Source organism: Lactuca serriola, chromosome 8, assembly GCF_051521515.1.
Source record: "Lactuca serriola cultivar US96UC23 chromosome 8, Lser_US96UC23_V15, whole genome shotgun sequence".
NCBI lineage: Eukaryota > Viridiplantae > Streptophyta > Magnoliopsida > Asterales > Asteraceae > Lactuca > Lactuca serriola.
This window is the reverse complement of record NC_136415.1, coordinates 100,550,909-100,560,399: the sequence shown is the minus strand read 5'-3', so window position 1 is coordinate 100,560,399 and position 9,491 is coordinate 100,550,909. Positions and strand designations below refer to the sequence as shown.

The window sequence follows — 9,491 nt, the reverse complement described above, 5'->3', positions numbered from 1 at the left end:
AATGTAAATACTATATACTATATTAACACGATGGGAAAATTTATCCAAAAAATAGTTTGAGATCGAAAACGCATTTTTACGAGTTTCAATTTTCAAACTATGATATAAATCTTTAATTTAATGATAAAGTCTCCCATTTTTATAATCTATTTGATTACATTTGTTTGGTTTGTTTTCTTGAATTGCTCTTCATATCCTTGTTATGTTACTGACATATTGGAATTTTTGTATTTGTAGAAAAACCACAAAATCTTACAATAGTTTAGTCTATTCCGCAAAACTAATCCAAAAATTCTGTTCATGTCACAACAGACAAATATGCCCAAACAACTGCATCTATTTTTCTTAAACCGAAATAATACTTATCAAGACTATTACATTACATATTATATAGACTTTTCTAATTTTAAAAAGTGTTCACTTTACATTAAAAGTTCTTTTAAACATAAAACTTCAGTTGTTTGAAAATTAGCCCCATATTATTTAGCATCATACAAATAAAATATAAGCTTTAGTCCATTCAAACAAAAACTACACAATTTTACTGAAATCGCCATTAGCAAAAATCCAGAAAACAAACTATCATCATTTCAAAAGCAAACACTAACAGATAAAGATCTGGAGAAGCTTTATTCCAAGATCATAATACTGTCATAAACCTAAAAACCATTACTCACATAAACCCTAGGATTAAACAACACCTAATAATCAGAATCAGAATCGGAATAATACACATACCCACCATACTCAACACCATCGCCATTGTCAGAATCAGAATCAGAATCGTACCCATACCCACCATAGTTACCACCATAGCCATGGTCGTATGCTATGACGTTCTTGCTGTCATTGTTGTTGTTGAAACTCACATTGCGAACCCTCTGCTCGTTGTAGACCTCTGTGTACCCACTCTTGTCTCCGATTCTGACAGTAGAAGTTTCCTTGTATTCATTCCTTGTTCCACTCTTTCCGTTCTTCCACTGAAAGTCTCCGACGGAGACTTTCTCCGTCGCCGTTGCACGTCCGTAGGAACCCGTCTGCTTGTCACTGAAAGCTACTCGGGTTTTGTTCTCGAAACCACCTTCGCCGACGGTTGTTTCCATTGGTAAAGTGAGGAAGGTTCCGAGGTAAGCGACGTTCTCCATCGATTTTGACTCAGATGAGCCGGATTTTTCAGATCCTTTCTCCATCGTCGGCGATCTGTAGAAAACATATCCAGAGCAAAAATATTACAAAAAGCTTTAAACGAGCAAAAGTAAAAGACAACAGATCGTAATGTAAAGTAAGGGAACAGGAATCGAACATAAACGACCAATTGCGAGAATCAAAACGCGCTCAAAACAGATCATGAAAATGAAATGTAAAATCTACAGAAGATCACTGAACTTCATACGAAAAAAAAAATAAGGAACTGCGTTCATCATGCGAAAGTAAATAAGGAAAAACGAATAGTGTATCGAATTAATACAGTTAAACTAATCAATCAGAAAACTGGAATGATAAAGAACAGGAAGAAATAGAGGATGATAGTTGGACCTTCGTTGTTTGAGTGGGAAATTGAGAATTGAAGAAATGTATGAAGGTGTGAGGGATTATTTCTGTAGAGAAAGCGACAAAATATGGAGAAGATGGAGAAGGCGAGTAACGGAACGGATTCTGATAGCGTCCGTACAGCCACGTCGCTGCAACAGAGATACGTGGGTGTTGCAGTACTGCAAACTGTAAAATTGTTCCGGTCTTCCAGATACGAACAAATCATGATTTTTCTAATAAAACACATCTTTAAAAGTTTTCTTTAGAAATATTCGGAAATCATTTTAATTTTTAACACCAAAATAGGACTTTATATTGTTCAACGAAGTCTTGTATCGAATAGTTATGTTCCAAGCTGATTTGAGGCATGATTTAAGTCGATAAAATTGAACTATAAACAAATACTATAAGGCTCTAAAAAATATATAAAATTATAATCAAGTAACTAAAATTGAACTATAATAAGATTTTACGATTGTGATAGAACAAGGTACATGTACAATTGAACGGGAACATATAAGATCATATTCCAATCTACCAAACATTTCTTTAATATTTTTACTTCACTCATTTCCAAAAACATTTGTCACGACATTATATGAGGCTTTAGGATCTTAATCGGACAAACTTACTAGATTTTGTATATATATACTGTTCCGGCCAAATTATGCTTCGGAAAACTTGATCAACATAATCATAAAACACCATTTCATGTTGTCTTTATTAGTAAAAATATATAATCATACAATCAACTTTGGATACCATACTGAATTGCAATTTATAGTCTATCGTAATGAAATAAAGAACAACGCCAGTCAAATAAAATCTTGAATCATACGAAATTCAAAAACCACATACCGATTTACCCTTTAAGATCATTCAAACTAATAAAAGTTCAGCCTTTATAGCAATTGATCATGCAACATAAATCAAGAAACCAAAAAAGTAAAATGAAATTATATATAATTATACACCCATCAAATAAAAGTTGAAATTAAACTAAATCCATCCAACGCCCATGATGTCTCTCCCATATTGTCTTTGGATTTTCGATATATTTTTTTATTTATCAAAATTAACCTTAACTTGAAACACCAAAAAAAACTTAAGAGATGAGTGAATGAAAATTACGAGATTAACATACTTCACTTCCTGTTAGATTCATACTCATAAAGGAGAGAATAAAGTCGTAGAAATTGAGAAATCAGTTTCGGCTGCAAATGGAATTTTAGAACTTCAAATTTCAATAATCGGTATATAGAACTTGTGAACTTCATAGAGTTATAAATCAAAACTCGGGTCAAAAACTGTTTAGCAAACAAATGACAAAATAGACAATCATAAATTGAAAAACTCAGGGAGTGAGACAGATAGAGTCGTAGTGTCGTTAGGGACTTAAATTTAGTTTGGCATCTTGGCTTAATCGTTTGGAAAATTCTGGCCACTGATGCACCAGTTTTTGACTCTTCAATACCTTTGTGAAGTTCATGAACTCCTTATAAATAATCAACATCAATTTGGGGGCCTCAAACCAGTTGGATCATATATAATCCCCAAATCGCCTCCTAATCGTGTTTCTTTCTCCTTCATGCATGTATGTAACAACAGTAAAGCGTACGCTTCCATTTCTCTTTATGATTTGAATCATATCACACCTTTTTTGATTCAGATTGCAGGGGTTATGCTAATGGAGGTAAATCTTTGTGTGTGTGTGAGTGAATAGGACTGGGAAAATGTTGGTTTTATGGAATGTTGATTATTAAAGGGTTTACGGAGGTGGTTGAACAATGGTTGTAATGGAGGTTAATGGTTGTGTGGTGGCTTCTGGTATTAGGTTGTGGTTTTTAAGAGGGTTCTGGAGGGTGGTGGATGTAGGGATGTTGGTAGTGGTTTTCGGGTGGTAAAGGTTAGGATGTAATGGTGGGGTTGTGACGAAGGGTTGTTGTTATTGATGGAATAAGATTATGGTTGATTACAAAGGTTGTAAATGGTTGTTGTGATTGAGGGATAAGGGTGGTGATAGGTGAAAATGGTGGGGCTTTGTGTAGATTTCCCCACGGTGGTCGACATGATGGTAGCAACTAATGGTCTTTTGATTTCAAGATATGGTGGGTGGTGGCGAATGATAGTGCTGGTGGTGGTGGTGTAGGCGGTGCTTATGGTAGCGGTGGTTATGGTGGCTGGTGGTGGTGATGATGATGGTTGTGATGGTAGCGACAGTAATTGTGGTGGCGAATGGTTGTACTGGTGGCAGAGGTTAGTAGTATTAGACAATGTTGTTGGTAGTATAGGATAATGGTGGTGGCAGAGTGTGATGTTGGTGGTGATGTGGAAATATGAAGGCTTTTATGACAACGATACTTGTCAAAAGGCGGAAAACTTGATAATATTTTAAAATAATAAAAATTAGGCACATAGAAGGCATTAAAAAATATAAAAATCGATTTAAGACATAACCACATATTATATATATATATATATATATATATATATATATATATATATATATATATATATATATATATATATATATATATATATTAAATCAAAAGGCCTCCTTAACCACGCTAATGTTTATGAAGTTCATAATTTTGCCTCTACATTTTACTAAGAGCACCCATACCCGTATTTCAAATAGTCTTTGCAAATCCCTTTCAAATGAGGTGTCAATGTCACATAAGCCTGACACTTGCAAAAATAGAAAGACCATTTGAAAGGCCACATATACATATAACAGGACCCACCACTATTTATATAATATATATTTATATAATATATGAATTAAATAAAATTTTACAGCATCCATAATTTAATATATTTATATAATATATGAATTAAATAAAAATTTACAGCATCCATAATTTAGTCCGATTATCTTCTTTATTTTATTTACTTTTTTAATAATCAAACATACTATAACATTGATAATTTTATGTTTGTTTCAAATTTTCTTCAAAAATTACCTTTATCTAATAAACTTAATTAAATTAAAACTTTTGATTATAACAAAATTTACATTTCCGATGAGATATTGACAATCAATATATATAAACAATAGTTATAATCATATCTTCCAAATGTAAAATAATTAACGATTTACATGTAACTTTTGTTAACTAAGATAATAAAATAATATATAAATATTAATAGTTTGTTAAAGAATTATCAAATAATTCAAAAACATGTAAAATAATTGTTTATATGGTGAGATGAAGGTAGAGTCCATTTTGAAAAAGTGTTTGTATTTTTTTTTTTTTTTGATGTAAGTGGATATTGTTATGACAAATTTGAAAGAGGAGTGACATTTTATTGGTATAGATTGTGTAAGTTTCGTTTGTAGACCTTGTCATGCAACAAAGGTTTTGAATTTGGTAGACTTAGTCTCTGTAATTTTATAATTTACAAAAAGTACCCTATAAAGTTTTTTTTTTTCACAAAACCAATCAACGTGTCTAACTTTTTTGTATGTTGACAAGTTTGACTTTTATGTAGAAAATAAACTACAAAAATATAAATTACAAAAATTATCCATGTAATTTACTGTAAATGTCATTGCGTATTTTCCTTTTAAAGAAACAATCCATATATTTAAAAAAATACAAAAATAGTCTTTCCTGATAGAAAATTTGTAGGTTTAGTCTCTACAGTTTCCTACATTGACAAGTTTGGTCCCACAAACAATTCACACAAAACCCTAAACAATTAATATTAGAAAAACCTCTGCATCCCCACAAAGCGGGAATGAAGCAATTTCTAGTTTCATATAAATATAAAAGCTTCTATGATAATACCCTACAAAAAATTAACGTTTGAAAAGGTATTTTGATTTTTTTGTTGCACATATCATAACATTTTTCTAAAGGTAATTTAACGACTTAGCTCTTCTCAATAAATTCAACAAATCCATGAGACATTTTTAATGAGTATAAAGCTCATATGGTATAGACAAGACAATGATTACTTCATTTAGGTTGTTGATGTTAATAACATATATAATATTTTAATATGAAAAAAAGTTAATAACATATGTAATTTTTTTATTTTTTACAACTTTAAACTATTTGGGTTTATAATTGTTTTCTTAATACTACGATAGATGTGTGATATGACCACCAGTTGCATGAGGCCTTTTTTATAAGATCTCATGTATGTCTTTTTAGTTTTTCTGAATTGTAAGTACTTCGTATATATTGCATATTTCTATACTTGGATTTTTATGAGATTATATTGTTTTTTTGGGATGTGGGTGGTGATCTTAGCTTCACTAGAATGATTATTGATAACAATAAATTACCGGATGATATTATAGCAACTAAATGGAATAAGTTTATACATAGAAAAGTTAATATATTCTACCGGCAATGTCGGTAGGCTAGACTTCTCACTTGTGTAGGTCTTGAATGTAGAGGTAAGTTCCTTCCATTCTTTGTATGGGTTGTGGTTAATTTTAGTGAAGAAGATTCTTGAACAGGCAGGGCCAGTCCAGACGGTGGGCAACCCGGGCGACCGCCCAGGGCCCACGTCTTTAGGGGGCCCAAAATTTATGGGCTATGTAGTGTATATATATAAAAAAAGTTATTACCTAAATGATTTTTAGGGCGTAAAATTGGTTCAAATTCAAATTAGTTCAAAAGATAAACAATTTGGCTTGTTTTTTTTACTAATTGAACGTGTCTATACCAAAGAATAAATGATATTTTTAAAATTTTTTATTATATTTGTCTTTGAGGGCTCTTTTATTCTTTTCGCCCCGGGCCCCATATACTTTTGGACTGACTCTGTGAACAGGTTTTACTTTCTTGTCATGTTGACGTGGATCTTTGGGACTTTTTGAGAAGATGGTGTGATCTTGACATCCCCAACATTAGAGATATTGCTGAAAGCAGTGACATGGATAGAGTTCATTCAAATTTCAAGCAACAAATCGTATTATTTTGGCAGCTATTATTATAACAATGTGGTGGGTTATTTAGATTTATCAACTTTTTTTTTTAGTGTTACACGTCCTAGAAGAGATTCTTTAATTGGTTTGGTGATTGATCATTCTTATTGTTGGATAGTGAATAGAAATAAGAAGTTACATGTTGTTTGGACTACGAGGATTGAAAACCCGCTTATGGCTTACATTGTAAATTTCTTGTTTTTGTTAGCAATTTGCTTAACTTTGTAAGATTGTATCATTGGTTGCTCAAATTTTTTTTTTTTTTTTTTTTGAAAACTTTGAAATTATATAAAAACCAATTTTTATTACTTACTATTGAAATCAAATTAAATAATCAACTTATTCATAGCTCATTACTAGTTCTTTTCTTTATGTATTTGACAATTTAAAAAAAAAAATCATAACTCACATCGCTCAAGAACAAATAGTTGAAGGAAAACCAAACATCTATAATTAAAAATACTTGGAACCATTTCCCAAGATAAATATTCTCATTGCTTTTCGAAATATCTATTATTCCAAAATACGGTTTAAAATAAATATTTATACTACAAGTCCTTTGTTTCTAGAATCTTAAGAATTGGTGTAACCAATTTCAGCAACGGTTCCAACATTTCACAAACAGCAAGTTCCAATTGCAATTCCAAAAAATTTAATCAACTACGTACATAAGCTCACCTATATTTTCACATACACCGTAGAAATCCTCAATAGAAAGCAAACTAAAACACATCGTATAAAAATTATGTGCCTTTTATTAAAATAAATTACATTTTCTATATTTTGGAAAATGGTTAATGAAGCATAATCCATATATGAAGGACATGATCGAAACAAGGTCATTGATCCTTAAAACATAAAATACAAAATGAATCAAAATGACCATTAAAACTACACATGTAGCAACTAACTTTTGTTATTTGCTTTGCAATAACAATTAACAAAAATTAAAATCAATCACTGAATTAGTTACTCATTTACATTGGTTAGCCTGTATATTTACTTTATAGATTTGTGGCAGTAATTTCACTAATTTGTGTGTACAGATGTAGTGGGGGGTTAACTTAAACGTGCCTGATCATGTCATTTATTTACACCGTTACGGAAACCGTTACGCCAATCCTCGCCTTCTCCTTCTCCTGCACGATTTGTCCCTTCCTCTGACCTCACTACAAGTAACCCCTCACACCTTCCTATTTTTCTTCATATTCACCATAAATCAACGAAGGTACTCTCATCTTCTTCATTTAACACTCGTTTCTCCTTCTGTACTTTTGCATGATGAACACGTTTTTCCTTTTCAATATACATCCGAATGATTGGATTTCAAAAACTCTGTTCATAATGTTGTTGCTCTGTTTTCTTACAGATCAGTGAAGATGACGAAAGGATCGAAAAAAACTTCCGGCTACTCCGCCCCAAAACAGATTGCTACTGTCGGGTACATCTCGACTGTACCGGTGAAAACAACTGTAACGTTCAAAGGAGGCAAGGGAGGAGGCGAAGGGAGTTACGTGAACAAATCACGCGTCAGTTTCGCCGATAAGCAGACGGGTTGCTACGGCCGAGCAACCACTAAGGAGAAGGCGTCGGCCGGAGAGTTTCAGTGGAAGAATGGGACTAGTGGAACGAAGAATGAGTATAAGAAAAGTTCCACAGTCAGAATTGGAGATAAGAGTGGATACACAGAGGTTTATAACGAACAGAGGGTTCGCAATGTGAGTTACAACAACAACAACAACAGCAAGAAGCTCATAGCCTATGACAATGGCGATGGGTATGGGTATGATTCTGACTACTAATACGGTGGTTTTACTTTTTGTTTATGGTTTGTGGGTGTTCTTGGCAGTTGGTTAATGGTATGGTTTATGTAGGTAATGAGTAATGGGTATGTTTTAGGTTTGTTTTTGCAATGATCATCTGTTGTTTCTGGATCTTTGTTTATCAATAGATATCTATATTATGGTTAAATTGTTTGTTTTCGTTCGAACGTCTAAAACTTGGATTACTTTGTATGATGCTAATAGTATAAGATTATATGTGTGTCAATATGTCATACTACCAAAAGTCGCAAAACTCTTTAAAACTTAAATAGTCATTTGAAATGCAATGCTAGAATATGATACTTATTAAAAATGTTTGCGTTTGGTATATGCGATGTTGAAGTATCACGATTCTACAAAAACAACTTCCTATTGTTTCACTTTTATGTTGGTAATCATAAAATTATAATCTTTTTGTAAAGACTCATAATGTAAAAATAATGTTCTTTGTTTCGTTCGTTGTGGTCATATTCAAAAACAATGTTTTGGTTTCTTCGTATAAAGTTCTTTGAATATTCTATATATATTTTGTAAATTGCATTGTAATAGCAATTAAATTTAGCCATGTCGAAGATAACTGAAACCCGAATTCCTCCTGACTCGTTTTAATTTCTGATAGATTAGGTCAGGTATCCGGTAGATGTAAAAAACGGATATATGCCTAAATATCCGATTTTTTCTTTATTTGTTTGTAATAAACTAGTTATAGTAACTATACTTTGTAATAAACTTATATTTTTATTGACAAATTAAAATATAATTATATAATTTGTCTCTATGGTTTTGTAAAGTGTGGTTAATAAATATGGTTGAAATCAAAGGGATAATAATGTAAATTGGAAAAGTAACTCGATATACATAAGAGTTTTGATAGTTTTCATTTCCTTTTTATCTTTGCATAAACATATATACAATTTAAGAACAACTTTCTTTTATTATTCTCTGCTAACTTCTCATCTTAATTATTGGTTATGTTTTGCAAATTCGTACAATATTGATATATTTAATCAACATAAATAAACAAATTGAAACAAAAAGTAAAAAAAAAAAAAAAAATCTTTTTTTGGGTCATACCTAAACATGGCCTAATACCCGAATTACCTATAACCGATTACCCGAATATACGTAAGAGTTTTGATAGTTTTCATTTCCTCTATATTTTGCATAAACATATATTGTAACGTCCATAAAAA

At 31.6% G+C, this 9,491-nt stretch overlaps 1 protein-coding gene and 1 long non-coding RNA gene across 3 annotated transcripts; one reads left to right on the top strand and one right to left on the bottom strand.

Annotated features, from left to right (window-relative positions):
• Positions 1-556: 556 nt before the first annotated feature.
• LOC145068878 (uncharacterized) lies at positions 557-1,710 on the bottom strand. 2 transcript variants are annotated; one of them, XM_079015845.1, is made up of 2 exons: positions 1,537-1,710; positions 557-1,200 (listed from the first exon to the last, which is right to left on the bottom strand). In XM_079015845.1, exon 2 carries the CDS (start codon positions 1,188-1,190, stop codon positions 702-704), a length of 489 nt encoding a protein of 162 aa, XP_078871971.1. In that variant the 5' UTR covers positions 1,191-1,200; positions 1,537-1,710; the 3' UTR covers positions 557-701. The 2 variants fall into 2 exon arrangements, with proteins under 2 accessions (XP_078871971.1, XP_078871972.1); XM_079015846.1 differs by lacking the exon at positions 1,537-1,710 and adding an exon at positions 1,304-1,462.
• Positions 1,711-7,602: 5,892 nt separating this feature from the next.
• LOC145069212 (uncharacterized) lies at positions 7,603-8,446 on the top strand. The gene is made up of 2 exons (XR_013689365.1): positions 7,603-7,703; positions 7,845-8,446. It is a non-coding gene; the product is annotated as an uncharacterized LOC145069212 (long non-coding RNA).
• Positions 8,447-9,491: the final 1,045 nt, after the last annotated feature.

Excerpts from the sequence above, each read along its gene's own strand:
- LOC145068878 (XM_079015845.1), bottom strand. The coding sequence starts at position 1,190 with ATGGAGAAAGGATCTGAAAAATCCGGCTCATCTGAGTCAAAATCGATG.